At 39.4% G+C, this 18,910-nt stretch overlaps 1 protein-coding gene across 6 annotated transcripts; it reads right to left on the bottom strand.

The window, feature by feature from the left end:
- Nucleotides 1–791: 791 nt before the first annotated feature.
- LOC145917835 (serine/threonine-protein kinase 10-like) lies at nucleotides 792–18,279 on the bottom strand. 6 transcript variants are annotated; one of them, XM_083003124.1, is made up of 19 exons: nucleotides 18,035–18,279; nucleotides 17,787–17,951; nucleotides 17,637–17,685; nucleotides 17,361–17,510; nucleotides 16,848–16,957; nucleotides 16,206–16,363; nucleotides 14,997–15,201; nucleotides 13,804–14,877; nucleotides 12,463–12,615; nucleotides 10,949–11,082; nucleotides 10,479–10,602; nucleotides 9,611–9,750; nucleotides 8,993–9,125; nucleotides 6,995–7,124; nucleotides 6,375–6,499; nucleotides 5,784–5,975; nucleotides 4,303–4,542; nucleotides 3,140–3,445; nucleotides 792–2,348 (listed from the first exon to the last, which is right to left on the bottom strand). In XM_083003124.1, exons 1-19 carry the CDS (start codon nucleotides 18,179–18,181, stop codon nucleotides 2,169–2,171), a joined length of 3,915 nt encoding a protein of 1,304 aa, XP_082859250.1. In that variant the 5' UTR covers nucleotides 18,182–18,279; the 3' UTR covers nucleotides 792–2,168. The 6 variants fall into 6 exon arrangements, with proteins under 6 accessions (XP_082859250.1, XP_082859253.1, XP_082859251.1 ...); XM_083003127.1 differs by lacking the exon at nucleotides 3,140–3,445; XM_083003125.1 differs by lacking the exon at nucleotides 12,463–12,615.
- Between the last annotated feature and the right edge of the window lie 631 nt (nucleotides 18,280–18,910).

Raw genomic sequence — 18,910 nt, 5'->3', positions numbered from 1 at the left:
ACTTCAGCAGCGGAGTGGGGCTCTAGACACAGCAAGCCATGAAGTGTGCGCTCTGCCACACCAAACACACAAGCCGACAGATGCCATTTCATGGAGAGACTGCATGTGGGAATCAGTTTATGTTCAGGAAACGGAACAGCGGTGCAACCAATATTTTTGTTAACGTCCGGAAAATGGGGTCTTGTTCGAGTTTTATGTTTATTGGACGGTTTTATGGTTAAGAATCCTTACAACCCCTATTTACAGAGGATAGTTTGATGCATGCTACAGCGGCCATGCTGCAATAAAACATTGTTGGAACACTGACTCTTGACGATAAGGTGATGCAGGTCGGTGAGGCGCCAGAAACGATTATAAAGTCCCACCTGCATCGTTTTTAGTGACCGGACTACCGCCACTGTGTGAAACGGGCTGTGATTTGTGGTTAAACACGCGCACAATGCCATATTCCGCCATGAGTCATATACCGCATCAGCCAGTCACGTGACTGTCGCCCAGCAACGCCAACTTACGCGCGGCACGGCCGCAAATTTTTCGCTCGCACAGGAAGCGCTTCTGTTTGTGACACGATAATCTCGGTCTACGTGGCGATGTGTGATCGAGCTTGACGGCGATCTGCAGACCCAAGGTCAGATCGGCCCAATCGTATCAGTAACGTTACGATGGAAGAAAGGTGTTTTTTTAGTTAAATTTCCGGAATGGAAGTTAATAATGTAATGAGGTGGAGGTCCGTTATCTTACACATACACCTGCAACTGCCTTTCTTGAACATATGAACACATTCACGTCAATCAGCAGGTTTACTTTCTCGGTCAAATGCTATCGCCTGTGTGCGAAGCGCGGGCGCTACGGATGTATTCACAACGGTTAGCTTGGACGGACGAATCGGCATGAGAACAACAGAGAGGAGGCGATTACCGCCAAAACAAGGAAGGTAAAAATGAACATGCACACAACCCACACTGTCGATGTTTGATTTGCATCTCTAATGCAAGAGTACGCAACAACGTAAAAGCATTTGTTAATAGAAAAAAGTTTGTTCAAAAGAAAGGCGATCGCCAAAGAAGAAAGGTTTCGCAGTCTTTTTACAGGTTTAGTTTCAACCTGTTTATTTAGATGAACTACAAAAGGACAGGACAAACACCAAATAAACTACGTGTTCTGTATGGTGGGAAATTGATATTCCATATTCATAAAAAAACGATGAGGCATAATCCGAATAATCAACGAAAAATGTGAAAGTCGTCTTGCTGGGCTTAAGGAAAAGGTTTAATATAAGGTGCTTTTAACTTAGCCGAGGTTTGCTAGTCCACCTTTATCTCGTAAAGCAAAACGAACTTTTCACCAGCGCAGGTCAGAAAAATAAGCGTTATATGAACAGAAAGCTATACAGTAGGACTCGCTGCAGGTCAGCGCTCAAGCCAGTGAGCGCACGCGGTGCCTGCAAATCATAGGAACAGGGTATGGCGGCTAATAACTCGCAAAAACGGACGCATGAATACGGAAATTTCGCTAGGAGAATTACGAAAAGGGTACAGACGGTTACAGATAGAAATATACATTCCGTGTTTGTCTACTGGTATATTTTCTACGCTACAGGCGACAATTGCTAGTTCGTCCTCGATTATGTGACATCAGGCGAAAGAAGAGATCTTTTACGGACACGGTACAGGCACCAGGCGGATGGCGGTATTGCACGGAAAAAACGCGGCCGACAGCAGCACTTATAATGTGGGGATTGCCAGAGGTTTTGGTTCGGTTAGAAAGGTTGAAATGACGACGGCGGCTATTATTTAACCCTGTGTTTAAAACCAAGCCTACATGTTTTCAAAGTTGACGTGAGGAAATACTTGGAAACACTTTTCCTGGCGTTGTTTCTATTCCGGAATTTGTGGAAAGAGAACACGTGACATAACGCGATTTCATACTTTTCGTTGCTACGAAATGGTTGTTGTTTACGTTTACGTCCAAATACAATACAGTGAGTTGCAAAAACCGCACACCGGGAAAATCTCCCGCAAGATTGCGGGACGTTATGATAAATATAACCTCCACATATATATTAGTAAACAAAAGTATTACATCACATAGTGACGTCACGGGGATTTAGAATTTAAATGGAAAAAAATGTGTAAATCGCAGCACATTATATACACAGGGGGGTGATTCTAAAGTTTGTAGATTTTGGTTGTTGAACCGTTGCTATCAACTGGCGCCACCTCCTGGCCACCGTTCGCCGCAGAATCGTCGTCACTATGTGGCGCCGTCGGACCGTCGGGAACCTCCAGAGAGTCGCGGTAGAATTGACGGTGGTTTTCAAGTGTACGGGAAAATGAATCCTCCAAGCGCTGTTGTGCGAAAGCAAAATGATTAAAGTTGGAACAAATTGTTAAATAAAGCTTGCAGCAAAGCACACTAAGTGTTTCCTAATGAAAATTCGAAGGTTGCAATTGATGAGCAAATCAATAACTGATACTCGTAAAAGTTTACATCAGGGCATATTAGCCTGCATGAGTTAACACACAAGCAGCTGATACAAGAACTTACGTAATATCCTCATTTAAATTGAAGGTCAAATTTAGGCTTAACATCAACTAAGTGGTACCGTTAGCATTCACGTATAAATAGCCAAATTATGAATGATGATAAATCAGCACGCATGCAACTACTTGCAACATTGATTTTGCGCTGGTAAATGACGGTGAATGATGTTTTAACTGATTCTGTATCAAATATAAGTTTACCAGCGGTCATACGGCACATACGAACATTCCATCGACATTTAGTATCAAACTTGCTCGAATAATGGATTTTCTTCCAAAAAACTGAACACTGGGCACTTTTTCGGCCGGAAAAGAGAGTAATGAAACAAAAATCTTCAGGCAGCAAGTAAAATTACTCATTGTATGCACAAGCTGGTGGATTTGGAATCACTCGAATAAATCAACGCAGACACGAAGCTTTTGCCCGATTCGGGACAAAATTGTCGAGCAAAATCTCTTTCAACACAGTTACCATAATTCTCTACACGCTTGTGTGAGTATAACGAAACGATTGTCAAATGTTTCAACGAACGTAAATTTCTCAAATTATCAGCATCACACTCAATACTACAATAGAACAGGTGCCGGAACGCAACCTTGCTTAAAATCGAGTCCGACGCCTGTCTTCTGTGACCTCCAATTGGCGAACGCCCGTTGCCTTGGAAACCATCTACGTCAGAGGTTGAGCGAGCGTCCGTCCTCAAGCGGGGAATAGCTTTTTGATCAGACACCATATTCGGCAGTGACTTTGAACTGGTCAAGCTTATGTTGTCACCATCCGAAGTTATACTTGACGCATCGCTCGCGCGCCCCTCAGCGGGCGACTGACGCCCATTACCTGGCCGCGAAGTGGCGGGAGTGCCCGATTCGCCTCCTTCGCGCAGCAGCTCGGTTTCGAGTTGCTGGCAAAAGTGGTGGTTAGTTTTCATGTATGAACTTGGCTGGCGGTGACAGCATTTGTTTTCATTATTTTCACATCATCACAGTTAAACACAACCTAATAAAAGCAGTGTCTACTAAACACAACTGAAAAATAGGTGATTTATCGAAACGTGTTTTTGGGTGAAGGTTAAAGTGTGGGGAGGTTTGACAAAACACATCTCACCAAACTATTGAGGCGATTTTCTACAAATAATACCAATCAAATATACGTGTGCATTTTGCTTCGAACATATAGTTGTATAACAATAGCCCGCACGCACCAGCCCAACTATTGTCCTCAACCATACCCGCTTTAAAGTTAAAACAAACTGGTTAGGACACTGCCAGATCAGCGATTTCCTGTGTATACATATGTGGGCGACATAATAGCTCGTCACATCCTCCAAGTGGGAGGAGCACACAGGTTGTGGATGGATTGGTGGAGGAAAAGATTTAATGATATGCTTATGATGCGTGCAAAGCTTATAATAACGTAAGTTGGATGAATTTTTGCAACCACCACTATGTTAGTGAACATAATTTGGTAGGAAAAGGTCTGCTGTTGTCGGTTTCATTTAATATCCATCTGCCAATTATACATATGACAAGACGGATTTTGGATAACCTGATACTTTTGCAAGCTCAAAGCAAAAAAATGGCGCTGGATTTAGAATGTATTTCAATTGGTTTATGACCGTTTACATGATGTCTATATTAATCCAATTATTTTGCCCGTCTGAAACACCAATGACAAATGAAGTATTGAGGCCGACCCTTGACATTCCAAGACCACACCCCCCTGGCTACGTAAACAGCTTTACATAACACGTCATCTAACCTTCTTCCTTGGTTTCAGCTGCTCTTTCCATACGCGATGTTCCTCGTTGTAATCGTCATCCAGGGTCTTTAGTTTCTCCGATTCCCTTTCGACGAGCAATCTTCGCTTCTCGTTCTGGAGTTGTGTGAGTTCCTTCATGTTGGCCTCACACCTCGCCTCCAGCTCTTTCAACTGTCCTTCGTGCTTGAACTGAAGTTTCATTTTTTCCTGTTTTTGCCTCTTGGTCTCCGTGACCGTGAACTGGGGGAAAGGGAAGAGAGATTTATTTTGTTGGGAGGTTATTTGTTATTTAGGCGTATTGTTAGTTTTATTTTCCAATTAACAATGCTAAACAGCCTCTTTCCGATTCTATGGTCAAGCATATAGGGAATCACTGCAAATGTAGATACTCGTATACTGTATTTACTCGATTGTAAGCCGCCCTCGAATGTAAGCCGCAAGTATATGTAAAGACAAACTTAGGTGCCCTACAACAATAATTGTCAACAAATCTGTCGTTTAAAATTGTCAGATACGCTGACAATCTTGGGAGATAAAACGTATTGGTACGATGAAGCGAGTTGATGGTAAATTTCATTAAAAAACAGAGCGCAGACAAAATATCGGCGTGACATTAAATAATGTAAGCCGCCCTCGATTGTAAGCCGCACAAACGGTAGGTTAAAAAACTTAATAAGCCGCGGCTTACAATCGAGTAAATACGGTATGTGCAAAGACAACTTTGGCGGAAATAGCATTTGTGTCGTACATGATGGATGTGTTTGTTGTTTGGATCTGAAAGAGTTTTAGTTTCGGATAAGTCAGCAATCATTCCGAAAATACAACTTCCGCGAATTCGCATCGGTCACTTAGCCGCGCAAAACGTGCATGAATGCACACACGTTCCATGCCTTGTCCTGGGTGAAGGAGTACGGACGCGAAAGGGTTATTTGAGGTCACGAAACATAAAGAGGTCATTCGAGGTCAGGAAGTCATGCGCTTTGACTAAAGCCAGATTTAAACCAGGGATCATTATTACACAAAAGGGCACTAGGGTCAAGTCGGTGAGCTTCCCTTTGTAGCGCATTGACCTTTAGTAGAATCGAGAGTAACTTGTTAAAAATAGTTCATTCCTCAATTATGGACAAATTCCTTACGATTCTAGTTGACGCGACTTAAGCAATTCACATGAGACCAATCACGCGAAACCAGTGCAGACAGGACACAAATTTAGAAACTGCATGCGTACGCAACTGTCGTGAAACATTCGTGAACTCGTACGTAAGAAAGTTTGTTTTGTAGTATAGCAAGAATGGTATTTACAAAAAGCAATACTCAGTTTATAAGGCTATGGACGGTTGTCGATCGAAAAGCTTTGTGCCTTACAATAAACAAAATCACTAAGTTGGTGCCATTACTACTACAAACAACATATTGTTGCGTAAATGCAAAAACTAAGAAGCAGTAAATTTCCAAAACACACAAAAAACTTGCTCTCCCACCTGCTTAATTTTGTCCCTCTCACTGAACTGATCTCCCTGGTGGATTTGAATCCTCAAACTCTTCTTAAACATCGACATCCTGGCTTTGCCCTCTGTTCGTTGGATCTTGGGAAGTCGCATCTTCTCCTGGCGTTGTCGGTCCATAAGTTCGTCCTCGAGGCGTTTGTTGTGTCTCTGCATCTGCTCTTGTTCCTAAGTGACAAGAAGTTTATTTGAAATTGTTGTTGTGATGTGTGTGCCGGTCATGTTAATGTGCTTGTATGTAGGAACGGACACACGTGGGTATATATAAACACATTACGTGATTTCAACCCCAAACACTCTTCGTCCTGCACATAAATAATAAAAGCATTCCACTTTATCTGCCACAAAGAAATACAGGCAGTAAACGGGTAGGTTAATACCTTGATACCAAACAACAATATTTAAACATTTCCTCATCAAAGGTAAGCCGCTTAAAAAACACTAAGCCCAAAACTTCGACAAAAGTGGCTTAAGTTTAAAAATTCAGAAGTTTAAATTCCACAATTACTCATTGAATACGATACAAACCGTTAAGATAGCCTACCATACATCCAAGTATCAACAAACCTTGTCATGCCGAAGAACGAGTTGGTGACGTTGTAAGTGATATTGGTCCTTTACTTGCTGTTTGCAGGTCTGGTATCTTTCTTGCAGGTGCCGCTCTTCCAATGTCCATATTTCACATTCGCGAGCTGAAACATGAAAGTTCTGGTTAGCATGACTCCCAAGTATTACCCGACGGTATATGGTGGAAGGAAAATAAAATCGTGAGAAGCAATAATACTGAAAAAACTACACGAGATTATTAACAAATTGATCATAGCCACCTTTATGCGAAGTTGGGAAAAACCTATTCCTTATATCACCAATATGTGGTTGTAGATTTTCAGTTTTTTAGTGGGCGGTTGATTTGAAACGGTTTAACTAATGTTGTGGCAATATGTGCGTAAATCACAGCAAGGGTAACGCAATTGCGGCGCAAAGGTAATCAATGTGGTTCAGAAATAGGTCAATCAGCAGGTCAAACCAATTATTCATAGAATGCACAGAAGAAGAATAGGTTTCAACAATAGACTGGATTACCGTGCATTAATATAGCAGTTTCGTAGGGTTTTTTAATGACGCATTCTATAAAGTTCCGGATCTATTAATCAAACAAACAGCATGTGGGCATGGTTACTGCTTACATCGTTGTAGGTCTTGTTTTTTCAGTAAGCACATTTTCTCAGTAGCGGCGATGTTGCGTCTGTGGGTTTCCTTCAGCTCCATGATACTCAACCTCAACTTCTCCGCTTGCTTTTCGTTAAACTGGGCTTCCTGCAAAAGGGGAAGTTTAGAGTCAGCGTGAAAACGCGTTTTTGTCAGTTCACATTGAGTGCAGATTCTCGTCGATCAGATACCTAGCGAAGGTGAATACCAAACTGACGATGACGGAACTATACGCGTGATCAGGATGCTGGAAAAACGACTCAAAAAATGTCACTTACTGACGTCGTGGGTGGTGCAATATGTATTACTTCGAAATGTCTGTTATGAAGATATTATGACAAATCAGAACGAAACCACAAGCAAACGCACGCGTGCAGATTACAACTCCAACCACACCACGCGATACAACCACAGACGGAAACAATTTTTTGCATGTTTTCAAATTTCCTTCTTTTCGAATTCTCCAAAATGGAAAAACATCTGTGCATTTGGCGCAACATAAACAATTTGTAAGGTTACGAAAAAGCGACAATTTACTACGTGCCCATTTACTATATGTGACTCATCGAGGCGTGGCGAAAAAGTGCGTCACTGAATGTTACGCTAGCGTAATTGTGGTGACGCAAGGAGAAATGGCATCGGAATAACTGGAGTGACGTTTAAAGCCGAGTAACAAGGTGAGTACGTGACGGCCCAGATTGTTATGAAACGGAAAATAAACAGACAATACGTGACACTCCAAAACTGTCAGTTTGGTTTTAATAAGCGTTTTCGAGTGTTACTTAGCAACAAAACACAAACTGACGTATAAAAGGAATGTTGCTCAAAGCAATAACCGGACGGCATCACTTACACAAAATATAAACCATGGAACGGAGGCATTGTTTTAAAAACCGCTGCATCTAAACCCAACGAATTTAATTGGCCACCCTGTTTAACACAACCATAGTTTAGGTTGATTTATTACCACGCGTTGTAACGGCTTATATAAAGCTTTGCGCAAAGCATATAAGCCACATTACATGACTCATTTGCGATGCAATAAAACGCCGGGGGTAAGAGTTATCATTATGATTTTTTTCGTTACCGGTTTATTGTCGAACGCTGTTGGTAAACAAACAATTTGAAATTAGAACACTTAAAATTTCACGCCAACGAAATGTCCATTTTTGTACTTTTGTTTCAGCCGTGGTAGGAAGACATTCCAATAGGATGTTCGTTACCAACATAATAATGGTCGGGTGGTGAGTAAGTCTATGTACCCATAAAAGCACAACCCGTCAAAGAATAGGCATCGGATCGCAATCTCCAATCCACACCTAACGAGATAGAGCGCAACAACGGAATGCACAAAGGGAAGTAATATCTGGCATTCCACGCAGATGAGTTCAGGACGTTGACGTCATTAGCCACGCCAAACGCAAATTCCGAGTTTTAGGCTTTCCTGAAACCGGGCGTTAACGGGGTAGCGACCGGTAAACAGGCGAGAAATCTTTATGGCTTGCGGTCTTGCTCGGGCAAATAAAAGCTTGCCGCCTTTGACTGAGTTTTGGTCTGTTACTATTTTTAGAAAGTGCGCGGAGACTGGGAATGTAGATAAACTGGTTGCTGGAGAAACGACAGGAGTTTCTCTTTGCGAAGAAAACACAACCTAGATAATGGATAACTTGGTCAACAAACATGGTTTTAACATTCCGAAACCTCCTTTACAAAAAACGCTATAAAGTATACGACTGTGTGGTGGTTTGTACTGTGAGGCAAGTGCTGAAAATCTAAATTGTGTGCAAAGCCAATAAAATCGACGTACTAGCGAAACAGTCTGTGTCACGTGTCAAGGACATAATGTGGGATGTCCAACCTTTCTAAGCGAGAAGCCAAAACATCAAATCGATTTTACAGTTTCATAATCTCAATATTTTTTAATCCGTATCCTGGTGGCGCTTTTGTGGAAAGGCATTGGGAGTTTTTATGCTTACTTCAGATCTTTGGTGTTTTTCCAGTTCTTCTTTGCGCTGCTTGGACAATTCCTTCCTCTTCTGTTTTGGGAGTTGCTCCAGTTGTTGTTTCAACTCTTTCTGTTGCTGCTTCTGGAAGTCGATGAAGTGTTTCCTGAAAAAAGATACAAGTAATAATCTGTAAGTATTTTTTTAAGGTAAATTTTTCATGTTTTTTGTCTTCCTTATGTATAATATGTTTCCATCCATTAATATACATTATATTTCCCAATTCGTTGAATGAACTTGTCGTTTCAAATACAAATACTCGCTCCTGCCAATTTTCAGCAAAACACGACTCGATAAGCGTCAGAAATAGCGATCAACAAAAAAAATAGCTCGATGTGAGATGCTTTAGTGTTTGGATTTCTGGGAAATGTAGTAGCCAGCAAACATGTACGACGATTGCTCAACTGAGCTTTTGCATGAAATTCTGACGTGAAACAAACACGACTACTGTGTGTTTGGCAAGATTCTGTCATAGCTTTGGAAAAGTCACACATTTTTTTCTGATTTGAACCCGTTCTTCAAGTATTGGCAATATTTAACGGTTTGTCTGAGTTTCAGTAGGAATTCGTGGTTTAATTGGGCCCATTTTACCTTTCTTTGTCTTGTTCCTTTTTGAGGGTGTAGATAAGATCCTTGCGCTCATGTTCTTGCGCCTGTTCCAGTTTTTCGAGTTGAGTTTTTTGCGACCTTTCCAGTTGCTCGAGGTCGGTCTGGTATCGCCTCTTCAGAGCCTGTGTGGCACAATATCGTAAATACTACACACCGTCAAGTGCCCGTGTAGAGGCCCATTGTCATCGACCGCATACATCGTTACACATTGCCTTTAAATATGGCTTTAAGCAGATCGTCTATAAGGTATTTAAATGTAGGCGTAGCTTTGCATTCACGCGCCATACAAACAAACAAAACACATGAAAAACGTTATTAGGAAAGACGTTGTCATTGTATCAAACACAATACTCTGTCCTGTCTTGAGTTAAACTATTGATTTTGCAATTTTTTAAACGTGATATAGAGACACAAAGAAATGCCATAGGTGAAAACTACAAATATTAAACAAACAAGGAGATCTTGGAACCTTATTAACGCAACGGAGGACAAACACAGGACCAGGAATTGCTTAGAAACGCGCCCGTTTTCATCGTCTCGTGTCAGTGGCGCTGTTTGTCGCACAACGGGTTGGTAATGACAGCAAACATTTGGGAACACCGCCGACCAAAAAGCTTGGAACGCAAGGCCTATTTTTCGCCAACAAAAGCAATTGTGCGCACACCTGCCCTTTAAATCGTTACCGCACGAGGAAAAAGTTATTGAGCAACAAAACAATTATCATTTTCAACATATTTTGCAACACATATACATAAGGTCAGGCGCATTATGTTACATATTATGTTCAAACAAACAATGGGTGTATGATTTAAAACAGGAATTATTTTGTGAAATGAAATAAGACGCTTACGGCCATGTCTTGTTCGAAACGTCCCACCATAGTCTCCCACTGAACGCCAAGTTTGGCTGTGAGGTTGGCAAGTTGACGCTGCTCATCTCGCTGCAACTTGCGCAGTTCTTGCAGTTCCTGTCGTCTGCGATAGAAAGTAAGTTTTTGGAAAAACATACCATTGCCCAACACAGCCTTTGGAAGTTCATGCTTATTGCACTTTTTAGGTGGGTTGTAAACATAACAAAAACAATGTTATAGCGCAAAACACTTTTTACACAGTTTTTCTTTTATCTATCACAACATGGGTTCTTGACTAGGGTAAGATATATTCATCAATACAGGGGATGGGTAGACGGTGAATGCCTAGGTTTGGTTACAAAGATAACATCTACATATATCAGAAGCGGGCTCAAATAATGGTTGGTGATTTCAAAGGGGTGCCAGTAAGGAAAAAGATAATCACTGCGTTACACAATCAAAACTTATACCGAAAAACTCTTTTTTCCTTCTGGTTTTCGAGGTCAAGTTCATCTATGACCTTCGAGGATGTGGTGGTGACCTCCACGCCATCGATCATATAACGTCGTGTTTTTTTCAGTGTCTTGTGTTGATGTTTAGTTCTCTGTTATTACATCATCTTTTTAGGAAGTAGTAATAATGCAAGCTGAAAACCGTTTGCAGCAAATGAGGGAATTGCAGTAAATCTTTATGATTAAGGCATTGAGATGTCCCAGTTTGTAATGTTTTAAAAATGTCCAAATAACAAATTAACAAAATAACATGAAAACCAATTAATATTCACTTCAAATAATACGTCATTGAAATCAATCTATTTCAGGTTATCATAAATGAAATGTGATCACTAGGTGGCATGCCATGCTACAGTAGCTAAATGATCAAAACATGCAGGTAATGTTAAATGAAACAAAACTCAAGCTGTCAGTTTGTGGGGATTAAATGATTAACAGCCAAAAAAGTTATTTCTAAACAAATGACAATTTTAGGTAATAATCACACAAAGAAATAAATGCAAATGGATGTATGTTGACTGATATTACTTTTCACAGCATAGTAGTAATATTATTAAAACAAACAATTTCAATGTCACTTAAAAGTATGGAAAGGAATCCAAATGAAAAAAATAGAACTGTCTTTTTACACGACTGCACATATATATATATATATTACTGATTGCACTTTCCTTGCCTACTATGCCTTGCTAATAAGTGAGAATCCTGACAACAAATTTTCCTCAACTGCACTGTACAAACTTTGTGAACATCATAATCGTGATGCCAAATTTTCTGCCTTGCTGCATGGATGCTTACCTGTAATTACCCAGAGAGTCTGAAACAAAATAAGCATTCATTGCAAAAAAAAGGATACAATATGTCAAGAGGATAACAAAAAATACATTACATACAGTACATTCAAAACACTTTGTAACCTCATACAACAATAAAGAACTGCTTTTTAGAAACATAACATGTGTGGTTGGAAGGTTGTTTAAAACAGCAAATGCTAATGTGTATTTACAAATTATTTTAACAGTTGAAAACTAAATTTTAAATCTTAAAATCAAAACAGTGTAAATAGAAGAAGTTTAAGCAGGTCACAGGTGTGCTATTAACCTCTGTTATAACACCAGCTGTATTGTACCTTAGGTTGTGTGTTTCCATAGGTATATATACTTGTTATTAATTAGCTTGAGTTTGATAAATGTATCAAACACCCAGAGATTCATGAACATTTATGTTTGTTGGAGTTGCTTTAAGAAATGGAAACAAGTATGCTCTAACACTAAAATATGCATGCATACTTTGAGTGTTCATGCCTGCATACAAGCACACATCACTTATTCTGCAAACAGGTGAAAGCAAAATTACAAATTTCCAACAAGGCAGTCAGTTCTATCCTGTGTACCATTTGACACAAAGTGATTAGCTTATTGGACAAAAGCAGCAACATGGGGACAGGACCACATGCAGACTTGGAAGGTTACCCTAAGCGAATTGAACTTGTCCTCTATAGCACCCCTTAATGTATCGGTAAAACTTCGTCGACTCGGGGTCCGTTCAAAGTTTGATGTGGAGAGCCAGTTTGAGTCATCAGTGTCGTCTGAGACTACACTCAGTTGGGATGGTGTTGTCGGTAACTTATGCAAAGAGGACGTGTTTGTCATGTGTTAAAAATAATTGCTTTGCAGGACTGCCTTGGTAATAAAATCAAGAAATGTATTTATACCCACACAAATTTATGCATTTCCACTAAGAATATTATCACACATTATATATCTTAGTTTTAGAACTGTATAATCAGAGGCCAATGACATATAAGTTAGTGACAATACGGCTAAAATCTGCATCTCAGGCAGACATATGCTGGTTATTATTGAAACATGTTTATCTAATGATTTGTATCTAAAAACACAATCAGGACACTATCAAGCAAATAGTGTAAGTTAAAATTCCTAGATGATCTCAACTAGATGCTTGGGACTGCACTCGAACTTCCAAAGAAAGCGCTAATGGGTCTAACTTGGAAGTTGATGAATTAAATAGGTGTTTTTGTAAGGCTGGAAGTGACACAAGTGCCACTTCACAGCGAACAATTAGAAGTTCCAGCTTGGGAGGCCCTCACGCCCACCAATCAGTGAGGAAAAAGGCGTCATTGTCCAAACATGGCAGTGTTTAATGCAGCCCGTTGTGTTTGTTCACAAACATACATTGGCAAATGTGTACATTCGTTTGCTCCACCCTCTAACATAACTTAATAAAAGGGTTTTGCACAATATTCACACCTAACCATGTTGTTGTCTGTGATAATGACAATTTTGAAAAATTTTAGACTGATAAGCGTTGTTCAGTTAACAGGTCATTGGAATTGGTCACTGCATGTACAATTACTGTCCAGATTTAGTGGACTTAATAATTAAATGCAACATGATGCCATGTTTTGCAGAATTTACTATAATTGCAAGGAAATGAAATTTCAGCACATGTTGCCATTGTCACACAAGTACAAGTGGTGAAAACAAATCGTGATTTTATAAAAAACAAAAACATCTAAAACTAGTATATTGATGCTGCCACTACAAATGGAAATCTACAACTAAATAACAATTGATCTAAACAGGAGAAGGCAAACATGTTTTTGAATTAAACAATTAGCATTGCGACTTCGATAACCAAATTACCAATTAATTTGCCTTCTCCAAATCTAGTAGTTGGTGATCCAACCTTTGCACAACACATCAAACAGAGTGACTATACCAAAATTAAGACCAGTAAACAGCAAAATTACAGCTTTAATAGCTGGCTAACCATGCGTGTGAGTGAAATACCTGTGTTCCATTGGCCTGTTTGTTTTTGACTGAACCATTGAACAGTTGTGGGGACGTCTGGACACCTTCTTCATTGCCCGCATCTGAGAAATGCGAGGACCTGGTTTCAACTTTTTCACTTTCAGCTGCAGTAATTTCAACAACAGGTGCAACACTTGTTGATTCATTTCTGGCAAGCGACTTTGTGTCTTCATCTGCATCTGCAAGGACATCATCCAGCATTCCCAGGGCCACAGCTTCCTCCTGTGGCATAGACTGTTGGGCAAGGCGGGATACAACAGGGGCTGAAATCGAACGGTTAAAAGCAGACTTGCTGTCAACTCGCTTTGCCCCGCCCAACTCCGAGGGAAGCTTGTTCAACGAGTGAAATGAAGTCCCCTTGTGGGGCTTTGGGCTCGATACCTGATTCTCTTCACTTTTAACAACTGCATCGACTGACTTGTCTACCTCAGATCTAAAACTACCCGATCTGGACTTTACTAACCCTGTTGGGATTTCGTCTGTTACAGGCCTAGAAACAGAGGATGTAACACAAGGCATGGTAACCGAGGAAACCAAAGAGGGGGCAATCACATTAGTAGTAGAAGTACTGTCAGTACTGACATGCGTTGCTGAAGGAGATGAGGAAAATGATGGAAGTGCAGCCACTTGGTCTTTTTCTTCTTCATCACCATTTGTACTAACATTATCTGGATCGTACTCCACAGAGAGGGACTTGTTGTCTGCATCTGCCACACTGCCGCTGTCTGTGCTGGCAGCTTTAGGGGGTGGTGCGTCCTTTGGACTTTCGTTCAGCTTTTCAGTGCTATCACATTTTTCACTTTTATTTGAGCCACCGATTCCTTCGTCCGACGAAGATTCCTCAATTGCAGGTTTTTGCACGGCGACTCCAACTTCTTGCAAGGCGTTGCCATTGGAAGTGGTCCCACTTGCCACTTTTCCCTCAGATTTTTCAGGCACTACTTTGATGTTGGCATCAGAAACTTTATGATCTGCAGGGGTGGGTTCTGTTTTGTTGCTGGTTTCACTTGGAGCGGGTGATCGACGGTCAACATTTGGAGTCATGGAGCCATCCTACCAAATGTTAAAAATTTGAGTAAAAGTTTCTCATTTAACTGCTCATAAAAGCTAAACTACAAAGGAAAAGGATCTATCTAAAAAGTTAAATCAAATTGCGCCTGTAGAATCTTTACCTGACTACTGCTATCATCGTCCTCTATTTCTTCTATAACTTCAGCTTTAGCTTCAGCAGCTAGTAATGAAAGGGGATGTTTCTGGGTTCCTTCTTTGAAATCCACTGTTGAAATGAATGGGTGAGCCAGAAGTTCAGATAATGTTGCTCTCTTCTCAGGGGTTTTCACAAGGCACCGACTTAGGAAATTGGCAAAGTCTTTTGACCTGTGTGAAGTCAGGAAATATATTGTGGCTTTTATTTTACATAGATTAATGTATCCATTTTACAATGTTATTGTTTAAAGTAGAAAATTTTTGAAATGTGATGTAATGCAAATCAAATTAATTCACAGTCAAAGAACAGTAAAATATTGCATTTTTGGCATTTTTTGCAAAAACTCATAATTTATTTCAGTTTCAGTTGAGATAAATGCTGTCTGATTAAACAGGGTTAAATGGCCTTCAGATTCTTTAAGTGATATCCAGTGTAAATAGGTGATTGAAAATGACATTTAAATAGAGCCAGACAGTTATTAATTATATTTGGCAGCACCAGTCACCAGCTTTATGCCAGAAAACTAAGAAAAACCAATTACCACATATGAGAGAAATACATGGTGTTGACTGCAAATGTCAGTAAAAATATATTCACCTAAGATTCAAAATGAGGTAATAAAATTTGATAGTTTTGACTATTTTAAAAACTAAAAACATGGTTACTGGTCAGTTAAATAATTTGGTCAACCGTTTAAATGAAACCGCTGACAGCTAGCTTCCAAAAATAGAACATCATTCTTATCAGATGATTACAAGTGTGCTTTAGCTCAAGTATAATGTAACAACAAAACAGAAAGAGATGAGAAGAGCATGGTCAATACCTATGTTTTTTGTTTTTGTGGAAATGTGGTCATTTGAACTGCATTTATATATAAATTTTGTGTAATCAGTATTATGTTCACAACATACACCACAAACATACATACAAATACTGCCACATTTTCTTTTGAAACATTATATACCTCTACATGTATAATGACAATGCAAACACATAAGTATATGAGTTGTGAACTGCACATACAGACAAAAGTAAATAAAAACACCATTTAGATCTTATTATTAATTTTATTTTGAGACACAAAGAGGCATTTTACAAATATACATAATTCCATGCTTTTAAAGAAATATTATTCTTCATTGGTTTTGTAATAAAGTTACAGAAAAGCACTTGCCATCTGTGAGGTGCTTCCAGTGTTGGGGGATCTGACTTGGTAACTCGCAGTAGAACACGAACAGGATTGAGGTCGTGATTAGGTGGTTCTATCTGTGCCAGTTCAATTAATGTAATTCCCAGCGACCAGATATCAGCAGCGTAGGTGTATGGTGTGTCCTGGGAATATATAATCAATAGCATATATATAGATAAATAGATAGATTGGGCAGAGGCTTAATATAGAATGAGTCACCTTGGCAGTATGTGCAAGTCACACAGTACCTATGGATCAACTTATCTGCAGGCCACAAGCAGCTGAAGTGCCAAAATAAAACCAAGTTGGTTTTGGTATCACATTGAATTGGCATCCAGCAGATAGACCTAACTTTTATTGTTAATGATTTCATGTTGCATATGACTAATGTAAAATGATACTCATGGTAATAAGACGCCTTTATAATAACTTGTTTATATAAATGCGAAAGTGCAAGGTTAGTTTTAACATGACATAAAATGTATTACAACACAAACAATACAGAGTGATTTGCAAATACTTCACTGACAAAAACTACATGAGTTACAGGTTATGATTTTCAATTACATTATTCCCAAACAATACACATAGTTATACATGTATGAATGTTAGACAGTACAAACAGACCTTAAATGTTTCACACATGATAACTTCAGGTGCCATCCAATATGGGGTCCCAATGAAAGTGTCGCGTTTCTGCATGGTTTTGTCATTTTGGGCCGACACCCCAAAGTCCGCTGCAAGATAAAAGTGAAGATTACTGTTGATTTAGGAGCCATTAGACAACCATTATGTCGTTATCTGGCAAAGGTGTACTCTGGGGAGTTAACTGGAACAAAGCTCTGTATTTACTGCTAATATTGAAAGGAATTTTCGTGTTGCGCACACACATTACACATGAACGAAACTCCAAAATTTAATTGCACATGCTGGTTGCAAGAATTGCACCACTGTGTAAGTTGCTGGAGGGCAATTTGTTTTTGTGCACAAACAAATATTTAATCGCATTCCACTGACTCAATACATTGACTACCTTTGCCAGTATCAGCAGACAATGATACTATTATTTTTAAAAAACTTTACTTCACAGTCTGCGTAGTTAAATTGTGGATAGCTTATTGAAAAAAATGAGAAACATACCAAGTTTGACACCACCCTTCATGGTCAGCAAAATATTTCCAGCTTTGAGATCACGATGAATTACTTTGTGTTCATGGAGGTACTTTAGAGCAATACATGCCTCCTTGCACACTATTTTAATTTGCTGTTCATTCAGACCACGTTCAAGTTCTGTTTCAAATGCAATAACTTTTAAAGTTGCAACATACATACATTTTTTTGTGATAGCAGAGTTGGACTGATGACTACCTTAAAATAAATTCTACCCACAGTTTAAGAGGTTGCTGACTCACTTACCAACCATAATGGAATCCAGTGCACCACCATCACAAAACTCAATCAAAACCTAAAAATAATAAAATATATTTTATTAAGTTAACAAAAATATTTATTGTTTAGTCTGTTATAAAGAGAGTTTTTATTGTCAGTTTGGCGGGATCTCCATACCCATAAATGCATTTCAAAGTAGTAGGCATCAAGTAGCTTGATAATGTTTGGATGGTCACATGAAGCTAGAATATCAATTTCAATAGCAAAGTCTTCCAAATCTTCTTCGGAGCGACACTCCACAATCTTTGCAGCTGCCAGGCGGCCATGCACCTTGTGGCGAGCCTAAACCAAGATTGATTGCAAGTTTATCACCTACTCTATTAAGGGGTCCATAATTTTGCCCAAAATTTGTTAATCTGACTTACTTTGTACACCACACCAAATGCTCCATCACCGAGTTCTCCAATCTTCTCCCAATGATTTTCAGGATTTTCTCCACGTTTTATGTTCGAAAATGTTTTTGGCTTGGGTGGCTCTTGGCCAATTTTCAAAATCTTCTTAAAGAACGACATATTTTTATGCTCGCCCAAAATCCAAAATGACTACTTTACCGCCATTCAGCCAAGCACCAGATTAGTTAACTGACAAGCCAGTTGACAGTTATTTTGAATTACACTAAACCAAGCAAACACATTAAGAGGTATTTAAGAGTTGGGCCAAAATAAAAAAAAAATTCATATATAGGCCTACATAGCAAATTTAATTTCTATCAAAAACCTCTTTGCAAAAATAAAACTGATCGATTTTGTCAATAAAAAATACTTTGCAGCTACATATTGGATTGAACACACTTAACTGCGGTTATCATCTTTTCAAATACCCAAAACATGCTTTCAAAAACGTAAAAATACTAGATCCTCATGATTCCTCAACACCTCACAACATGCATTTTAGCAAAATCATTTCTCTTCACATAAAACAATGAGCAGTTCCGCTACAGGAAACTGTATACGCTGAACTGACTCAAGTAACATATTACCTTGCGAATTAATCTGACAGCCTGATTTGCCAGATCAATCACACGAAACGAGAAAATTACCTTTCACGCACCTTCGCAGTTCGGGTTTGGGAAAATAAACTTACGTATGGAAGTTAGCCGATATATGACGTTTTGCTGAAGAGCGGTAGTCAATATTACCGCACAAAGTGCATTGCTGTCCGACAGGGTGGATTTTAGTTAAATTTTCTGAAATGTTGTACAGCATTGGTGTTTCAGTATTCTATGGTATCTATTTTTTTTT

The sequence above is a fragment of the Ascidia mentula genome, chromosome 1, assembly GCF_947561715.1.
Source record: "Ascidia mentula chromosome 1, kaAscMent1.1, whole genome shotgun sequence".
Classification (NCBI taxonomy): domain Eukaryota; kingdom Metazoa; phylum Chordata; class Ascidiacea; order Phlebobranchia; family Ascidiidae; genus Ascidia; species Ascidia mentula.
This window is presented reverse-complemented; position numbering and strand designations above follow the sequence as displayed.